This window comes from Podarcis pityusensis (assembly GCF_964106645.2).
Source record: "Podarcis pityusensis genome assembly, chromosome: 10".
Taxonomy (NCBI): Eukaryota; Metazoa; Chordata; class Lepidosauria; order Squamata; family Lacertidae; genus Podarcis; species Podarcis pityusensis.
The window spans coordinates 47,087,478-47,108,806 of NC_138035.1; the positions used below are offsets into that span (position 1 = coordinate 47,087,478).

Consider the following 21,329-nt stretch of genomic DNA (forward strand, 5'->3'; position numbering starts at 1 on the left):
CTTTCACTTTAGTTTTTTTCATTCATTGCAGTGTCTTGTGCCGTTATGTGTCCATGTAAACAAATAATGTGCTGTTACTAGGTTTGATCCTACAGAACCAACTTGAAACATTTTCCCTCTAACTTCCTCCCCTGCTCGTCTTTGAGGGAAAACAAAGTGGGGGGTTGAAGGGAAGGCACACCACATTTTATGCACAAATGACTGTGCTTGTGGGATGGTGCATGTGTTTGCTTGTGTAAAATAAAAGGAAAGTGAGCTTCCAAACACCAAACACTTCCCACGCGATTACACCCAATTAGAGATGTGTGCTACCTAATTGTGTAATAGGGAAATATTATACAGTACATGTGCCTTAGGAAAAGTGTTTTTAAATACCGTATTTTTTACACCATAACACTCACTTTTTTCCTCCTAGAAAGTAAGGGGAAATGCCTGTGCGTGTTATGGAGGAAATGCCTACGGGTGGCATGCCTACGGATTTTCCTCCTCTAAAAACTATGTGCGTGTTATGGTCGGGTGCGTGTTATAGAGCGAAAAATATGGTAAGTGAGATAAGAGCGCGATACTCCATATAATGTGGATCCTATGTGGCAATTCCATTTGCAAAGAATTCCAATACAGTAATGCCTTGCGAATGAGAGTAGATTCAGTGCAATTTATCCACCATCTCCTTCAAAAACACGCTTCAACATGTAGCTACCATGATACAATGAAATGCATGGCGGCAGGGGCAGTCTAGACCATGGTCTGATCTGTGGAGATAGCAAAACTCGTTTGCTTGTGCGTGCTGGGTCAAAGCAGCTGTACATCCAAAGTTGCTGGAGATGTAAATAAATATACAGAAGTGTGTTTATACTTTTTAAAGCTCACCATAGTATGGCTATATCTCCTGGGAATATTTTGATATGAATCTTTCATGTATGACCCATGTTGCTTGAACAAAGATAACTGGCATGCATTCTTTTATCTTTTTTTTACAAATTTGGTTCACGGGGACCAAACTTTATTGCTTATTTCATGGATCTGTGACAAAACGCTAGGAATCAAACAATATGGGGATTACAGCGGCTATTATGTTTATTGTGCTGAACAGACGGTGATAATCCATTAAAAGAACATGTTCAACAAGCAAGCAATTCAAAGTACAGTCGTAGTCAGAAACTCTATATGAATAACAAAGCGAAGAGTTAGGAGACAGGCAAGGAAAACAGGGAAAAGTAAACTGTAGTTATACATCTTGATACTTTTCTTCTGCAAGCACATCATTCTTGCAGAAGCGGCAGAAAGGTTAATGTCCAGTCTTATTTAGCTGTGACCAATGACAGCAAAGAACAGTCCTATAAAATTTATCTCCCACAAAAATAAACTATATATATATAAATTTTTATGATGATCTTTCTGTTTCAGTGGTCACAAGCAGTTTTTTTTTCAGTCTGAAAAATGAGGTATTGAAGACCCTGAGAGGTAGTAATGTATTTTGATTGTTCTACAATATTACAGAAAATATAAGATTTAATTTCATCAGAGCTGTAAAGTCCCTTGGAGTTGGATATCTGACCCACATATACTGATAACATTTGTTTCGTCTCATGCTGTTACACCAATCCAGATGCCCCAGAACAGGGAATATACCACGCTGCCAAGGGCTACCTAATTCCCTTCAACGAGTCTCTCAAATGCATTTCTCCACGGGGATTTCCCGTTTTTGTGTTCAGAACACTCTCTAAAACTGAAGAGAAATTCTCCCCTCCTGAATGGTATACGTGTGCACCTTGGGTGAGTTTTGGAGTGTGGCCTGTGTGCATCTGAAAACTCCATGACAGAGGTAATATAGCATGTTATCAAGTCCTGCCCCAGTGTCCCTATTAATTAGGTAATTTCTTCAAACAGTAACCCACTGTGCCTCATGGGGTGCTGCTCCAGAGCACCTTGCAATCTTTTTGGAAAAGGCGAAGGGCTTTTCAGGGGGCTAAAATGCCTCCATGCACAGTCACTGTGCTTTTGATCCCGGGCAACAGCTTGAATAGACATGACTAGGGCCCATAAGGCAGTTTGGTAACGCAAGGATGCCAATTCCACCCCTACCCTGCCGCTAATTCCATTCTTGGTGACCCACAGCAAGAAGTACTCTTGTTCCTTAGTGAGGCGCTTGTGTCTTAATGTTCTCTATTGTGAGGCAGCCAGGAAGTAGTTTTCCTTAGTTGCATTTGGCTAAGTACTTGAGTCATACTGAAGAAAGCCTTCCTGAGAAACTACCCCTGGCCCAAATAGTAAAACCATGTTAACAAGCAGACATATCGGCTGTGTGAGAGACGTAGAAAGGGATAAGGAGAAAGAGAAAGAAGTATTAAACAAACTCTACATAAGAAGCATTTAAAATAAATCTGGTTGACACATTTTTTTTAAAAAATCACATTTGTGAAAAATACATGGAAAATACTTGAAAAGTATTCGCATACAATCTACTAGTTTTTTAAAACACACGCACATATTCGTGATTGCATTATGCAAAAAGCTGAGCTTGTTGCCTCCCACCTACAAAGATTCAAGTTTCTTTGAAGGGTTGTTTTTAATAGGAAAGTAATTAATGCATTCATTTCCCACAAAGTTCATTTACAAAAAAATAGTTTTGATCAGGGATTTGTTGCAGTCCTAAATGTTTCAATCTTCCCAAAAACTAATGCTGAAAGAAACAACAAGTTCATTCCATTTATAGTCTGGAGGTAGGTCTTTGTCAATCAACTAGTCCATTTCCTTAAAAAAAATTATTTGAGGTACAAACTTGGACAGTAATATTTAAACATTGCGGTTAATTATTATTTTTTTCCTGTCATGTAGTGTTATCGAAGAAAATTATCCTTACAAACCTTATGAGCAATTCGGTACAAAAATATATTCAAGTTAATGGTACATTACATAGAAATTTAGCAGAGTAAAGGCATAAAAAGGGGGGAAATTACATGGTTATGCTGAAAAACACTAAAAGTATTGTCTCCTTGGCTGAAATTAGGTGACAAAAGTAGAAATAAGGGGGAAATGCAGAAATTAATGTTTACCTACCCAATAATAATAATCTACATTGCATGATTATAGCAGCAAATGTTTATATGACTGTTGAGTTAATGGTACGTATCAGAGGTAGTATTGAAAAGTGGGGTAATATTGCATTTGTGGCTAAAAAGTGCTGCTTTGAGTGAAAAAGGTGGAGACATGTAACTGGGTTAAAGCTGCCCAGCAAACCATCCTATGTCAAGGTATATTGCTGAAAAGTAATAACAAGCTCACTTGAGGTACACGGTGTTGGCTCTTGCATTGAGATGTGTGATTTAAGAACAGAGATCCATTTGTTTAGAGACAATAGAATGGGACCCACAGTAGTGAGTTAAGTCAAACGAAGAATTTGACTCTTTGCCCTCGGTTCCAGTTTATGACCATGATTCAGAACAATTCTGAGGTATTGTTTTAAATTCAAATTTTAGCTGTTAAATGTCTGCTGTGAGAGAGGGTCTGCTGTCAACCGTCTGTAAGCAACAGAGGCTTCCCAGAAAGCATAGTCTACCTGAAGAGACGTCAATGTGTTCCCACAGAGGTGTGCTGTTGAGTTCTGTTTAGTACTATTTCTGCAGATATATGTGTATTAGTGAATATACAATGTATCTTTGTCGGGTTTTTTTCCCTTTCGCAAAGTAAAAGTACCTTTTTTCTTGTGGCTTTCTTTCCTGAATATCAGCTGAATTAAGTGAAAAAATATCAGCCATCAATGTATCTTGAAATACCAGTAATGTTAAAAAAAAAATAAAAATCAATCAAGCACAAATCTAGAACAAGGCTATAAAAAGAGTAGTATCTAATCCTTATCTTTGGTGTTCTAAACAGGGAAATTACTAAGCTAGGGGAGTGGGTTGTCAGAGGTGTTGTAAGGACTGGTGTCAGACACCAAGGCCTTCTTATTTGAATGCCCATTATAATTAATATTTTACAAAAGTCTTATTTATATGCAGTGCAGTGAATGACTTAAAACCCGGTTCAGAGATTTACTGACCCATTCACCCTTTCTTAGCAGCTCAAACAAACTATTAGTAGGTTAAAGCAAAATAAAAGAGAAAACAGTAATTAAATGTTGCATCATTAATCTGTGTCCCCCTGTGTTACAGCAGTTTCACTTAAAACCGGGGCAGTGAAGGGATTACAACAAAGGTGATTAATAAGTCCTTTTTAAGGTTATGTGATTTCCCCCCCTCCCCATCCCCCCTCAGGCCAAAGTGGAAAGGTTGTGGCAACAGAAGCAAGTGGTCACGGCAGTGTCTTCTCCCTTCAAAAGACCCAACTGCTGATGAGGTAGAAATTGCAATGTGTGGTCTTCTAATCATCTTCTGCAGATTCTTGTGAGGATGTCTCTTCAGTCTGTTCCTGAAATGTGCAACCAAAATGGCGAATTAGTGATGCTTCTAGGTTCAAAACTAGTCAACAGAGTCCATTTACATGAGGGCATTCTCAGCAGGAGACCCATTGGTGGAATTCCAATTCCAAACAAGGTGCAAATGGCTTAATCTCTGCAGGTCTTCAAACAGGCATCAAATATCTACTAATTCCAAGTTTCTTTCCCTTCTAGAATATATAGCATGGGTAGGCAAACTAAGGCCCAGGGGCCGGATGCAACCCAATCGCCTTCTCAGTCTGGCCCGCAGACGGTCCGGGAATCAGCATGTTTTTACATGAGTAGAATGTGTCCTTTTATTTAAAATGCATCTCTGGGTTATTTGTGGGGCATAGGAATTTGTTCATCCCCCGCCCCCCCAAAATATAGTCCGGCCCCCCACAAGGTCTGAGGGACAGTGGACTGCCCCCCTGCTGAAAAAGTTTGCTGACCCCTGATATATATCATGGTTCTGTTGTCTGAATTGATGCTGAATAGGATTCAATTATTTGACCTGATTTTAATATTATATTGGGTTGAGTGCTGTTCTTATTGTTCTTTCATTGCTGTGGTGTACTACAGATGTCCTTACAGTTATTTGTGCTAGTATTTTAGATGTTTTGATGGTGTACATTGTATTTTTATATGTCGGAAGCCACCTTGTGATGGTTTGGGGCTAAAAAGGACCCTAAAAGTACCTTTCAGCGAATAAACATACACTGTTTATAAAACAACAGCCACATTCCATGAGAAACTATTGGTATACCCTGTAGAGATTTTTTTTTAAAAAAAAATTGTGGCAAATACTACAAGTAATACTGCAACTGTGGGAATCACACCAAAGTGTGCCAGGGAGACATACCTTTGTATGGTACTTTGTCTGTGATTGGAGGCATTGAATGTGCCTTTAAACAACTGCATGGAGGAAAACAGATGGCAAGAAATGCAAACTATTCCAGCTTTCAGATGGGGGAGAAGGCAAGCGCTTCTTCTAAAGGCTGTGAATCTAATGTGAATGGTTCTTTTGTTATCCGTCCTGTCTCCAGGACTTTTTAGTGCACAACCGTACTTTATAGTTGCTTATCTCATTTATCCACCCAGCCAACAATCCTGAGAAGCAGGTTAGGCTTCGAAATGGAAACCTGAGCAAGGCCACCCAACACGCTTTACAGCTGAGTGCGGAATTGAACTTTGGCCTCCCACATCCTAACCTATCACACTATACACTATACCACAATAGTCCCACTCAGCCATTATTGAGATTTTGTTAAACCAAGTGCCACTATGGCACTCCATCTGAAGCCTAAAATGAGTGTTAAAGACAACGTCGTTTTGAAAGTTAATGTCTAAAATCTGCGTTAACCACACAAAACAAAAACCCGACACAGCTTCATTTTGCTTGCTTTCTTTCTCTTTCTCTCTCTTAGCAGCCGGAGTCCTCCCCTTCCCTTTGGTCTTAAAATATGTAGGGGCCATCTCCTGACCTTGCTGTACTTCGCCATCCTTTTTACACTCCTTATTCAATTAATGTGCAGCAGTACCTTTCAGGATATGGGTGGTAAACTGGAGACAATAAACATTGCTGATAAAAGGGGGCCTGTGAGCGAGAAGTTGATTTTTATCAAATGCTGCACATCATCTTGTGAGACAGCATGTGAAAAAGATCTAGGGCGAATAGGTAAACATTTACCCGTACAGCAAACTGAGACCTTTTAAGAATGACCAGCTTATAACAGTCTTCATACTTTAATAGATTTGATTTTCCACATGGCTTCATTTTGTCTGGGTGGCTAACTGACACAATTTATAACTCTCTTCCTTTCCCAGGCCACTGCCGCACACCATTCAGCAAAGCATGCCTTACAGCTTGTCTGCATTATGTGACCAAACTTCCATTCATTAGTGTTTGAAACACTTCAGCTGTGAAGGGGATCCTAAATGCTACCATGTGTGACACTACTGCACAAGAGCAGCATGCAGGGGGAAAGAAACAACGCGAGGCTTTAATCATAGGCCACTGCTTACTGCAATCCTTTTTCCCCCTCCCTCTCTCTCAAAAGGTTTCAAACATCCAACCCCAAAAAAGGCTTGAAAAAGCTGTAAATCCAGGGAATAAACGCAAGTACAAATGAATGGATGACAGCTTAAAAAATATAACCATAGCAGCATCAAGCCATGAGATTTCACACTGGTTTTGTTTAGTCTGCTCTGGGTTATGTGGGAAATGGGGAAAGCATGAAGCAAAAAAAGAAAGAAAAAAGAAAAAAAAAAAAAAAGCCCCCCCCCCCCAACTGTGGGCCTCAAATATTTAAGCCAGTAGGTTTATACCTCTTGACTATGAAACAGGCCATGACCCTGAGATAGTCTCTGGAGAACGAAGCACAAAGAAAGATGTAGCGTGATCAAAGCCACGGGCAGACGAAAGCCAAGTGTCGGCTAACCCCTGACCTTATCTTTTCAATTATAGTGGAACCTCAGGTTGCGAACGTGATCCGTGCCGGAGGCATGTTCGCAATCCGCAGCGCCGCGTGATTTAGCGCTTCTGCACATGCACAAATGCCGAAACCCGGAAGTAACCCATTCTGGTACTTCCGGGTTTGGCGCGGTGCGCAACCCGAAAACACATAACCTGAAGTGTCTGCAACCTGCGGTACCACTGTAATAGTTAAATCACAAAAAGGCAGTAACATATCACACAAATTCAGTTCCAGTTATCACAATCCAGCCACTGCACAACCATACGTAAGCTGCTGCTGCTGCTGAGGTAAACTTTACACAGCCCCCTGCTAGTAATTGTTTACTGTCAAAACTCCTTTCCCAGCCTGTGCAGAATGGTGGAGACACGTTACAAATATTTCCTTGTCACGTTTTCTCTCTCTCGCATCAACCCTGTTTTATAGTTCTGAAAGACAATGACTTGTCCAAAATGGCGAGAGAGAGTGTGCTCCTTGCCTGGCCTTGCCCATAATCCCACCTAAACCTATTCATATCTTAAAGCAAGTTACTATGGTGCATCCCTTGTAGTCTTCACAAAGGAAGTTGCCAGGCAGCTCTATTGTATGATTCCGCCCCTGCTTTAGCAGCTGAGGTGTTTACAGTGGTTTCTGGCATCGTAAATAAAAATTGGCATCCTTTGCTTGCCAAATGACAGAGGGAAGTCACCAAGGTGTGGCTCATTTGCTATTAAACACCTCTAAATAAAGGAAACATACGAAACAGACATTTATCTGCCATTCTAAGGAGGCTTGAGGGATCCCAGTTGTGGTTGTTGCTGGCCCTTACTGCACCTTGTGTGCAGTACGTAAAATGCTGCAATGGATGGCAGGAATCTGCTGTGCCATTTCTGGGAGTAAGATCACAGTGTTGTTTGTCGTCTATCCTAGCTTGAGCACTGGGAATTTCAGGCTTCATCCTCTGATCTGTTGTGACAGTGGTAAAAGTCATTGGGCCATTAAAAGACTCGGTGACTCCATTCATCTAATCAGTGGTTTTTTGTGTGATGATGCTCACTGGTACAGAGTACCATCGCCATCCTTTTTTTGGTGTTCATGGCAGCCATTTTGTCCCTACCCCCATGACACTTGTAACAAGATATGAGCAGTGTTAGAAACTGAGATATGAAAGCTAGGAGCTAAAAGGGCACCTTCAACCTAGGTTATGAATGCAAGAATCATAGAATAGAATCATAGAGTTGGAAGAGACCACAAGGGCCATCGAGTCCAACCCCCTGCCAAGCAGGAAACACCATCAGAGCACTCCTGACATATGGTTGTCAAACCTCTGCTTAAAGACCTCCAAAGAAGGAGACTCCACCACACTCCTTGGCAGCAAATTCCACTGTCAAACAGCTCTTACTGTCAGGAAGTTCTTCCTAATGTTTAGGTGGAAACTTCTTTCTTGTAGTTTGGATCCATTGCTCCGTGTCTGCTTCTCTGGAGCAGCAGAAAACAACCTTTCTCCCTCCTCTAGGTGACATCCTTTTATATATTTGAACATGGCTATCATATCACCCCTTAACCTCCTCTTCTCCAGGCTAAACATGCCCAGCTCCCTTAGCCGTTCCCCATAAGGCATCGTTTCCAGGCCTTTGACCGTTTTGGTTGCCCTCCTCTGGACACGTTCCAGTTTGTCAGTGTCCTTCTTGAACTGTGGTGCCCAGAACTGGACACAGTACTCCAGGTGAGGTCTGACCAGAGCAGAATACAGTGGCACTATTACTTCCCTTGATCTAGATGCTATACTCCTATTGATGCAGCCCAGAATTGCATTGGCTTTTTTAGCTGCCGCGTCACACTGTTGGCTCATGTCAAGTTTGTGGTCAAGCAAGACTCCTAGATCCTTTTCACATGTACTGCTCTCAAGCCAGGTGTCCCCCATCTTGTATTTGTGCCTCTCATTTTTTTTGCCCAAGTGCAATACTTTACATTTCTCCCTGTTAAAATTCATCTTGTTTGTTTTGGCCCAGTTCTCTAATCTGTCAAGGTCGTTTTGAAGTGTGATCCTGTCCTCTGGGGTGTTAGCCACCCCTCCCAGTTTGGTGTCATCTCCAAATTTGATCAGGATGCCCTTGAGTCCATCATCCAAGTCGTTGATAAAGATGTTGAATAAGACCGGGCCCAAGACAGAACCCTGTGGCACCCCACTAGTCACTCTTCTCCAGGATGAAGAGGAACCATTGATGAGCACCCTTTGGGTTCGGTCAATCAGCCAGTTACAAATCCACTGAGTGGTAGCATAGTCAAGACCGCATTTTACCAGCTTCTTTACAAGAATATCATGGGGCACCTTGTCAAATGCCTTGCTGAAATCAAGGTAGGCTACATCCACTGCGTTCCCTTCATCTACCAGGCTTGTAATTCTGTCAAAAAACGAGATCAGGTTAGTCTGACATGACTTATTTTTCAGAAATCCATGCTGACTATTGGTGATCACAGCATTCCTTTCTAGGTGCTCACAGACTGTTTGCTTAATGATCTGCTCCAGAATCTTTCCTGGTATTGATGTCAGACTGACTGGGCGGTAATTATTTGGGTCCTCTCTTTTCCCCTTTTTGAAAATAGGGACAACATTTGCCCTCCTCCAGTCTGCCGGGACTTCGCCTGTTCTCCAGGAATTCTCAAAGATGACTGCCAGTGGTTCTGAGATCACATCTGCCAGTTCTTTTAATACTCTTGGATGCAGCTCATCTGGCCCTGGAGACTTGAATACATCTAGACTAGCCAAGTATTCTTGTACTATCTCCTTCGTTATTCTGGGCTGTGTTTCCTCTGCTGAATCATTTGCTTCAAATTCTTCAGGTCGGGCATTGTTTTCTTTATCGGAGAAGACTGAGGCAAAGAAGGCATTGAGGAGTTCAGCCCTTTCTGTGTCCCCTGTTTGCATTTCACCATCTTCTCCTCTGAGTGACCCCACTGTTTCTTTGTTCTTCCTTTTGCTACGAACATACCCATAAAAGCCTTTTTTGTTGCTTTTAACCTCTCTAGCAAGCCTGAGTTCATTCTGTGCTTTAGCTTTTCTGACTTTGTGTCTACACGTGCTGGCTATTTGTTTGAATTCCTCTTTGGTGGTTTCCCCCCCTTTCCATTTTTTTGTACACATCCTTTTTTAATCTTAACTCAGTTAAAAGTTCTTTAGATAGCCACCCTGGCTTCTTTAGGCACCTTCCATGTTTCCGTCTCATTGGTATTGCCTGAAGTTGTGCTTTTACTATCTCCCTCTTAACAAACTCCCAGCCATCATGAACTCCCTTTCCTTTTAGTATTACTGTCCATGGGATCTCACCCAGCACTTCCCTAAGTTTTATGAAGTCGGCTTTCTTAAAGTCAAGAAATTGAGTCCTAGTATGCTTGGCTGCTCCTTTCCGCTGTATAGTAAACTTCAGAAGAGCATGATCACTCGCGCCTAATGATCCTTCCACTTCTACCCCACTAACCAGGTCATCAACATTGGTTAGGACCAGATCTAAAATGGCTGTTCCTCTTGTTGCTTCTCCCACTTTCTGGACAATGAAGTTGTCTGCAAGGCCAGTGAGGAATCTGTTTGACCTTATGCTCTTGGCTGAGTTTGACATCCAACAAATATCCGGGTAATTGAAGTCCCCCATTACTACTATCTCCCTTCCTTTTGCATGCTTGGCCATCTGTTCCAGGAAGGCATCATCTATGTCCTCCGTTTGGCTTGGGGATCTATAGTAAACTCCCACAATGAGGTCACTGTTATTCTTCTCTCCCTTAATTTTGACCCAAATGCTCTCACTTTGGCTTTGAGGTTCTAAATCTTGGATCTCTTCACAGGTATACACATCCCTGACATATTATGCCACTCCTCCTCCTTTCTTGTCTGGTCTGTTTCTCTGAAACAGATTGTATCCCCCCATTATTACATTCCAATCGTGGGACTTATCCCACCAGGTTTCAGTGATGCCTATTATGTCATATTTAGTTTGCTGTACCAAGAGCTCAAGCTCATCTTGTTTAGAACTAGGCACACTTTTTTATAGCAAGAATACATAGCTGAAGATGAATGAACTGCGGCTAAAATATGTTCATTTTTCACATGGTCTAGTCCTTTCCCTGCCCACCCCCCTTCTCCAGTCTTCAGAGAGTAGCTGGAAGTGAGGAAAGCAGAAAAAGGTCCTCCTCTCCTTTCACTCTGCAGTTTTAATCTGAAATCTTAGGCTCGGTACTGTGCCCAGAGCTCAGAAACTGCTCACACTAATGAAGTTCCCCGTCGCAAAATGCACCTAGAACAATGGGAGTTTCGAACACTGGATATGAGTACTGGCACCTCATTACTGGTGCTGCATCTAAGCAAAAGACCTCTGTGTTGCACAAGCATGAAAATATATGTGAAACATCCAGGTGGGAAACGTCAATAATTCACAGCTCATTGAGATCATAACTGTAGCTGCTTTTCCACAAAGATCCCAGAAACTGTTTTGCTGTAAACGATGACCCTAGATCACATTTTATTTGATGCTACAGAATGTACAATTTCAAATCCAGCATGGGCAATCCCTGTGTGGAAACTGGCATCTGCAGATAACTCTTCTGCCCTGGGTCCTACGTGCTCCAAGAGGTGCTGTGTATCTGGGAATAATTTATCTGTATTCCTCAGCAAAGCAGTGTGATTGCAGGTGGGTATGAAAATATTTACACGGTGCCTCTTCAAACAGGAGACATGATCCACTTACTTCAGTGACAAGCATTTGCCTACTACAACATCAATAGCAACATAAAAGGCAAATAAATTTCATACCGATACCTCTGACTCCCAGGGTTTTCTGAACTATACAAAAATTGGCTTAGAAAACATTCTCAGTGGCTGTTTCATCCACTGAAATGGACCTCTCATCATGGCCAGATTATAGTGATGCCGTTGAAGCAACTGCACCTGAGCCCATGCCAGATGTATCCAAAATTAATGGACTTTAGTTAGTCATGGCCATTAATTTCAATGTTTTACTTTGTGTAGAACTAGTATTGGATACAATCCCCAGGCTGAGCTTTCTTTACAAACAAAACAAAACAAACCCTAGTCCTCCTAGAAGGAAAGCTGCTAAGTAAAATGAGCAGGCAATGTTTCAGTGATTCTGTGGGATGAGCCAGCCAGGCTGCAGCCACATTTCCATGATTTTGACCAATGATTGAAGTCAGAGCTGTGACTGACAAGTGAGTTGCTTGGATACCAGGATACAGGAATCCCTGGGTTCCTAAGAGCTGCTGTTTCCTCCTCCCCTTTCATGCACTTTTATTTCCTGTTTCTCTCCATTTTTCTAGTCTTTAGAATCTCTGTAGTTTGCCCCTCTTGTTTCTTGGACAGCAGAGTCCAATTTGTTTACATATAGGTTAATCTGAGATCAGATGCTACTACATAATATCTACTTCCACCCAGAAGTACATATTTTATGTTTGATAGGGCTTACTCCAAGGTAAGTGGGTACAGTCTTACAGCCTTGGATTTCTTTTAAGAGGCAGAAAGATTCATTGTCAGGGACTCAGCATCAATGCAAATCAAGCAGAACTTACTTAAATATAGTTGGCCCACTATGTTTAAAAGTTATTTTATAAATGAGTGGTATAAAATACAACAATATTGGTAAGACAAATTCTTATTAATAAAATAAAAATTATTCTACAACATTAAAAATGTAAAGGAATTTATTCTACAACATCCTGTTAGTTATTGCAATGGTTTTGCTGTTGAGGCAGAAAGTGGGAGCAGGTATTTTTTTGAGGCAGGGGAATAGTGATTGACTCTATGCTTTTCCATACTCTTTTACATGTAAAAACATTTTTTTAAAAATAATAATAATCAGGAGTTTCCCAGGACAAGTGGCTATAGACCTAAGATAACTCATCTTTGGAATACATTCCCTGTGCAAACTATCTGGGAGTTAGCTGTACTAATTGAGGGGGTGCACAGAAAAAACGTGGTTCAGGAACTAAAATCTGATGCCTGTGGCACAAGAACTAAGTCCCTTTTTGCAGCTACTTTATACCTCCTCCAGTATCTTCACAGGTGGGCTGGTTATGCTGGGAATAGGTGACTGGCCTAAAGCAGGAAGTGAACAGAAACATTTCTAGGTAGAAATGTGCCAGAGACCCTAAAGGGACACTGCCTGTTGCCAGATGGACCAGAGGCTTAACTTGGTATGAAGCAGATTCTTCTGTTCCTCTAAACAGGAAATATGTCTTCCTGGGTAGAGGGAACTAGGAATGGGCAGTACAGTGGTACCTCGGGTTAAGTACTTAATTCGTTCCGGAGGTCCGTTCTTAACCTGAAACTGTTCTTGACCTGAAGCACCACTTTAGCTAATGGGGCCTCCTGCTGGCGCCGCACCGCTGGAGCACAATTTCTGTTCTCATCCTGAAGCAAAGTTCTTAACCTGAAGCACTATTTCTGGGTTAGCGGAGTCTGTAACCCGAAGCGTATGTAACCCGAGGTACCACTGTACTAGAAAGGGAAAGAGAAAGGGAAAGGGAAAGAGAAAGAGCAACAAAATTTTAGCTACAGTCCAATCCTGTGCACATTAGGAAGTCCAATTGAATTCAGTGGCTTACATCCATGTACATGTACACATGAATTAGAACTTTGTTTATATCATACTCTTGTCTGGCAGGGAAAGGAGAAGCTGCCATTGAGCCCATTCCCCATTAGTCACAGAATCATAGAGCGGGAGAGCTGGAACGGGACCCCCAATGTAGGAAGTACAGGTGAAGAATCCTGCTTAACCTCTGCTTAAAAAAATCAAGTGGAAGAGAGTCTGCCAGCTTCTGAGGTTGTCTGTTCCATTCTTGAATGGCTGTTACCATCCTTCCTGATGGTATATCCTTTCTTGCAATATCCTTTCTTGCAATTTGAATCTGTTCCTTCAAGCTGCAGAAAGCAAGCTTGCTACACCTTCCACATGGCAGCCCTTCAGATATTTAAAGATGGCTGTGATCCATTTGGTCTTTAGCTGCTGCAACCTTCTTTGCAAAGAAGGTGTTTGTTCCTCAAGGCAGCTGTTGGTTGGATAACAAATGGCATCTTTGCATTGATATCTGCGATGGATGAGGGCCAGGCACAAGTGAGAAGATCAGGGCACAGTGGTGGCAGCAGATTCTTCTCCTTTTCCCTCCCAGAAGGGTACATGAGAGCAAAGGTAAACAAGGAAGGTTACAATCCTATGTACAATTAAACAAGAGTAAGAATGTTGAACTTCCAAGTACAGTGGTACCTCAGTTAACGAACAGTCCTATTTACGAACTATTCATTTTATGAACTCTGCAAAACTGGAAGTAGTGTTCCGGTTTGCAAACTCTACCTCGGTCTATGAACGAAATCCGAAAGGTGGAAGGGCACCGGCGGTGGGAGGCCTCATTAGGGAAAGTGCGCCTCGGTTTAAGAATGGATTTGGTTTAAGAACGGACTTCAGGAACGGATTAAGTTCGTAAACCGAGGTACCGCTGTACACATGGCTACGATCAACTCTGCTGCGTTGCGTATGCGAGAGAGCAAAGAGACATGTATACCAGCTAAAACACTAGCTGTAGGCCTCTCGTCAAATGTGAAAACAGCAGCTTTGAAGTTACACGAAAGAGATTGAAAGTCGAAAGCCAAGAGCTGTGCACACCTCATTAAGACCTAGCTATGTGGGAAGGCCAAGCTGCTGCTTCCTGGTCAAGCGTGCTTACCCTTTGGAAAGGGGGCTTCAGGAAGGTAAGATAAAAGAGCCTTTCAAAGTGGAAGTGCATAGTGACATTTTTATGAGCGCCAGTCAAGGAGGGTTCCAAGCACTGAACAGCTCACAGCCATATACATCGCAGCCCACTTCACAAAGAAAAATGAAGTCCCAGCTATACAAGGGGTTTAACAAGCACATTCTTCAGTGGGCGCAATGTCTGAATTGGATACAGAGAGAGAGAGAGAGAGCGCGCACGCAAATTTTCCTGGTTTTCCCTTGACCTCCCCTTTGATTACATGAACGAAGAGTTCAGCAAGTACGACTATAAATTCCTTGAGGAATGCTCCGAATTTTTTTTATCAGAGAAATAGGACTGGGGCTTGTGATATAGCTCAAAAGGGTTCAAATAAGGCACAGCTGATGGCAACGTCTGAGACGGCACATATCCTACAGAAAGCCTCACTAAGCAGGGTGCGCTGTATGTCACTACATGGTTTAAGTGGGCTTCAGTCAGTGTTTGCCTGATTATTTTCTTTGTCTACTGCTTGACTTTGCCGGAATTATTACTGTGGATTTTTGCTTTCATGATGTGACTTAATTGCACATTATTTCGATGGAAAGACAGGGATTTATTGTATCACAAGAACAATCTAGTTTCCTTGTAAGATTAAATAACAATTGGTCTAAAACACAGAAAATGTCTCTGGCCTGATCTTTGTAGAGGGCACAGTTGTGGCCCTATGCTAAGGAGAGTCAGCTGAACTGTATTCCGCCTTTATAATGAGAAATGGTAGCAGTAGGTTCTAAGGGATATAGATTGAAAATGGCTCCACTCATTGACCTGAAACTTAAGTGTAAGAGAGGGAGTGTAGGAGAGGAAGTTGTGAGGAGAGCGCATGCCAAATTTAGTGTAGAAAGAATAAGCTATGGCTTTCTTTGAATAAGTTAAATATTTGATGAGAGACTCTGGCATATTGACAGGTATTGTGAGTTTTTCTGCCTTAGGCTTTGTTGGGGTGGTTTTTCTGGAAAGATTCCTCTTGTGTGTTTGGGGGAACAGGTTGTTTGTCTTAGGTCGGGGTAATGTTTAGTATGGGCTTTTTCACTTGCATTGCTTAAAATATTTGTGTTGTTGTTGTTGAAATGCATTTTCCAAGCAATGTAAGTAAATATATGCTTATCCAGTTATTGCTAGGCAACAGTTTCTGGCTAATCATGGCTACCGATTATAGACCAGGCTTCCTCAACCTTAGCCCTCCAGATGTTTTGAGGCTACAATTCCCATCATCCCTGGTCCTGCTAGCTAGGGATCATGGGAGTTGTAGGCCAAAAACATCTGGAGGGCCGAGGTTGAGGAAGCCTGGTATAGACACTTGCTGCTGTTAGGCAAGATTCCCACAGACCAGGCCTCAGCCTTGAAGAGTTTAAGTAGGCCAGGAGATTAGCTATGAAATGAGAAAGGGAAAGGAATTATAGGAGATGAGTAAAAAGAGTTAATAAGTATGTGTGAGTTTGTATCTCTGAAGTCCACAGCAGTTGGGCTACTAACAGGCGGCTTTAGAGCCTTCAGAAAAAGGGGAGGAGATTGAGGGGGCAACTGTATGGCTATGTGTGCTTTATCTTGCAATATCACCATTATAAAAACCTTTGTTTTTGAAACCCCCTTTCACATAATTGGTCAAATGACAGATTTACACGCATATTGTTTTTATGCTTCAGAAGTGATAAAAATAAAGTATGTCCTGTTTGTTTTTTTTTAAAAAGTTTCACTTTGATAATCTTCATGATGCGTCCCTAAAAATAACTATTTCCTTTGTATTATTTTACAATATAATCACCCATATGACACTCTGGCCAAGGATACAGCTGTTGCAAACTGCTTGCAAATTAGGAAACTGGCTTGTTTTTCCTCTATTACTTATTTAGCAATTTAAGCAAAAAAGTACAACAGATTTTACTAGAAATACCAATTTTGTGTTGTTGTTAAATTTATATATCCTTTAATCCTCAAACAAGCCTATCAAACGGCAGTAGCTGAAAGGGCACAATAAACATTCTGTCTTTAAACATAGCATACCTAACTTTTCTGCAAGATATGTTTAAACTTAACTGGTGGCTTGCATGTAGATCTGGTAACCTTTTATAAAACAAGTTCACTGCAGGAGTTCTCTCTGTAGTTATAAATCATTTCACAGCTATCATGTGGACATACACATATCTTATGATTTAAGAGTCCGCATCAATACGGAGAGAATATCATTTCACAGTGTAACCTGCTCTTGCATTCTCCAGCTGCAAAATGGAAAATCCTCTGGGTTCTTTAACTGTCTGAAGATACCGTTGAATTTTACATAGTGTCTTCATGGCTCTAAGCTAGAAAGCATCTGTCCCTAAAGTAAGATTTAGTGAATGGATTTGTCCTGCAGTGTGTTTGAAAGCTGGAAGATAATGACATTTATAGAACTACAGTAAAAAGACGGAGGGGGACACTACCTTAGACTCTTCTGTATTTTGCACAATATTCTAAAGAAAACTAGTGGTATTATTCAAGATGAAAATAGAGATAGGGGCTTAATTTTCTTAAAACAATAATAACTAAATAACTAAATGGGACATCTTTGAAAACACACAGATCTAGAAGTTCAAACCAGTATACAACAAAATGTTCCATACACAAAAGCATACTGTAATGGTTCTAGGGGTTGCTCGTGCGTAAGCTTGTCCCAACCTCTGGCTGGGTTGCCTGAGTGAACCTTTCCTGTCCGGGCAGTCACTCGCCCGTGGCTGTCTCAATCACTGGCAGAATCCGTCAGTGGGCGTTTCTTAAACTTCTTCCAGCAAAGAAGCTCTTTGACACCAAGTCTCCTCCTACTCTCCCTGTGCGGAAGCCTTCTGCGCAAGGAGGGCGTAGGCAGCGGAGGACCCTTCCTCTCCCCGCTGGTCCCCGGCAAGGAGTCATGGGACCGCCTCGCCGATTCCCCCATCTGCCCCCCTTCTCCACTGGAGCTACGTTGATTCTCTTCCCCAGAAGACGGGCTGCCCCTCCCACTCCCGGGATGCTCTCTGGGATCCCTTTGGAGCTTGCTCTCTCCCTCGGACACTGATGGCAGTTCCCTGACACATACCTTTCAACGTCTGACAAAATAAAGTATTTCACATGCATGATCATTAATAAATAAAAATAATACAACTGGAAACTGCAACAGTGTGTTACTGTGTGTGCATTGGGAAGGCAGGGTGGGGGCAACACAGAGCTCACACAATGATCTTTGGTATCAGAATTGGAACGCTAAAAGCAGGTAACCTCTTGTTCCAGAGGGCACGAAACACTACAACTGGATTTTTGGGTGCGGCATTGTAGGGGAGAGTTACAGAGTGGTCTGTATTGGAGTTGTGTTTAGAATAAGGTTATCAGACGTCCCCGTTTCCCAGGGACAGTCCCTGGATTTACAAATCAATCCCCTGACAAAATCCACTGAATTTGACTGAAGTTGAAAAGTGTCCCCGGATTCATTGGAAAAAATAGTTTAGAAGTCTGGTGTTGTAAGCAAAAATTATTCCAAACCACTGCTGGTATAAACTGAGTAGGGGGTGTGATTCTGTGGTTTGCCTCAGGTGCCAAAATGCTTTGGTCTGGCCCTGCTCTGAACACGCCTCAAGTGCTTTTGCCTGGCTGAAATGTATCCCAGAACTGTGATGATCCCTCGTGTTTACAGTGTGCGCACAAACAGAAACCTAGGATTTTTGCATGGCTTGAATGTAGCCTATTATTGTCTATACAAAGGTGAGATACATCCCTTCCTCTGCCCGCTCTTTGCCTTTGGTTCCACCCAGCAATGGCATGCAGCCCTCTGAGAGCGCCTCACAAGGGAACATGGCTCTGGGACTGAAAAATGTTTCTCACGTCTGGCCTAGAGTAACCAAGGCTGCTGGTCCAAACTACAACTAAACACTTTGGTACTACAAGGCTTGGGCTTAATATTTCCAAATCCCATTGTGGGGAGATTTCTACCTTAATCCAGAAAGCTGTCTGGAAAAACCATCTGCAAGGCTATTTTGAAGGAAACAGATGGAAAAGGAAGTGATTCCTCTGAATGTAGTATACGATTTACATTATCCTCCATGAACTTCCATGTAGTCCCTATGTTTATATTTTATCATTATTTCCTTAGACAGCTCAGATTAGGAAGCCTGCATGAGCTCATGTTCTTGTTAATTTTGAGCCTGAACTATTTGTTTTTATAGATGATTTCGGTCATGTAAAATAAAAGGGAGTAGTAAGGAACAGAGGCACGAGACTGAACTGTGGCAGGACTCTCATCCTTCTTAGGCTGTACAGCCTTCTCAGGCATATTCCAGCTTCCCAAATAAAAGGGCTGCTAGTTTTTCTGAGGCTCAAAGTACATATTGAGAAAGACAGGTAATAGATATCCCAAGCTTCCCCCTTCAAGCTGATCTCCTTTGCAGAATTATTGTCCAATTTTCTATGCATTTCCAAAACATATTTATAATACAAGCTTGGGTGTCCACCTTTCAGTTTACTCTCTCCCATAAAAGGAGAGAAAATGGAACAGGAAGAACATGTTGGAAATGTTAGAAGAAGGCTGCTTGTGGCAGGAACATGGCCTGCTCCCTTCTCTCTGCTTCCTTGCCTTGAGATTTAATACTTTCACCTGGGAACAGGTTAAGACCATAGCCCTATGCTTCTTTACTTGGGACTAAGTCCTACTGGACCTTGTGGGACTCACTTCTAAGGAGGCAAGAATAGGTTTCAGGCCAATTTTTGGTTAGACCGTGAGACATGGTAACCCTGTCTAAGGCCAAATCAATATTTCTACGCTAGTCGCTATACTCAAATGAGCAAAGATATTTTTAACCCGCCAACTAGAACTGCTAGAGGGGAATTGCTGGTAACAAAACTACTCTATCATTGCTGAAAAAATGATCCCAAACCATAAATTAGGTTATCTCCATTATTTCTAAAGTAATAAGGTTTTCTTAAAAAAAATAAAATCAAAAATCAGCAGCTTGGTTTTAGGAGATGTGACAAGTTGAAGTCTGTGAGCTATTACAAAGAATGTTTTGTTTGGGAGTGTGGGTGGAAAGAAGCACTGGCAATCAGCAGACCACCAGGATCCCAGTTAAAGATGCTGGAACCCACCCAGACCCTACTGATGGCTTGAACTGGAGGAGGAGCAGGCTCATATAGAAGTAATCTATAAAGCTGCCCGGCAAACACAGTGCGAGACAGATTCTTAGATTCCTAAGGGAGCCTCCCCTTCCAGGTGCTACAAAAGTCTTTTCCTGTGGTTTGAAGATGCTGACAGGACCCAGTGAGCAGCTGACCAGCAGGATACATCACCATCTTTATAGATTATAAAGCTTGCAGATCTCCTAGACTTTGGGCCTCCAAGCACCTCACCATCCCTGAATCAAGCAATGGCTGTTGATATTTCTAGTTTTCTTGTCTATCATGTGTACAGTGGTACCTCGGGTTAAGTACTTAATTCGTTCCGGAGGCCCGTACTTAACCTGAAACTGTTCTTAACCTGAAGCACCACTTTAGCTAATGGGGCCTCCTGCTGCCGCCGGAGGACGATTTCTGTTCTCATCCTGAAGCAAAGTTCTTAACCTGAAGTACTATTTCTGGGTTAGTGGAGTTTGTAACCTGAAGCGTATGTAACCTGAGGTACCACTGTAATTCCTTCTAATCCTGATAAGCACCTGTAATGCTGTACTGAAGAACAACATCTACAAAGTGCTCCCCCTCCTACCCACTTACATCTCCCCTGGCACCCCCCCCAGGAGTCATCTCCCCCCCCCCTCAGACTTTGGTTTCTCCTTCCCTAGCTGTGGGCTGACTCCCTCTCAGATTCCCTGGCTGTGTTCCTTTGTCTCAAAGAGAAAGGGAGAGATAGAATCATAGAGTTGGAAGAGACCACAAGGGCCATAGAGTCCAACCCCCTGCCAAGCAGGAAACACCATCAGAGCACTCCTGACATATGGTGTCAAGCCTCTGCTTAAAGACCTCCAAAGAAGGAGACTCCACCACACTCCTTGGCAGCAAATTCCACTGTCGAACAGCTCTTACTGTCAGGAAGTTCTTCCTAATGTTTAGGTGGAATCTTCTTTCTTGTAGTTTGGATCCATTGCTCCGTGTCCGCTTCTCTGGAGCAGCAGAAAACAACCTTTCTCCCTCCTCTAGGTGACATCCTTTTATATATATATGAACATGGCTATCATATCGCCCCTTAACCTCCTCTTCTCCAGGCTAAACATGTCCAGCTCCCTTAGCCGTTCCTCATAAGGCGTCGTTTCCAGGCCTTTGACTATTTTGGTTGCCCTCCTCTGGACACGTTCCAGTTTGTCAGTGTCCTTCTTGAACTGTGGTGCCCAGAACTGGACACAATACTCCAGGTGAGGTTTGACCAGAGCAGAATACAGTGGCACTATTACTTCCCTTGATCTAGATGCTATACTCCTATTGATGCAGCCCAGAATTGCATTGGCTTTTTTAGCTGCCGCGTCACACTGTTGGCTCATGTCAAGTTTGTGGTCAAGCAAGACTCCTAGATCCTTTTCACATGTACTGCTCTCAAGCCAGGTGTCACCCATCTTGTATTTGTGCCTCTCATTTTTTTTGCCCAAGTGCAATACTTTACATTTCTCCCTGTTAAAATTCATCTTGTTTGTTTTGGCCCAGTTCTCTAATCTGTCAAGGTCGTTTTGAAGTGTGATCCTGTC

At 42.3% G+C, this 21,329-nt stretch overlaps 1 protein-coding gene across 2 annotated transcripts in view; it reads right to left on the minus strand.

The window, feature by feature from the left end:
* Positions 1 to 1,059: 1,059 nt before the first annotated feature.
* Positions 1,060 to 21,329, minus strand: part of HMGA2 (high mobility group AT-hook 2) — a 146,897-nt gene continuing 126,627 nt past the window's right edge. For both annotated transcript variants that reach the window (XM_081022430.1, XM_081022431.1), the window contains one exon: positions 1,060 to 4,410. In XM_081022430.1, the coding sequence (XP_080878556.1) occupies positions 4,400 to 4,410 (11 nt within the window). In that variant the 3' untranslated portion in view covers positions 1,060 to 4,399. The remainder of the gene's footprint in view (positions 4,411 to 21,329) is intronic.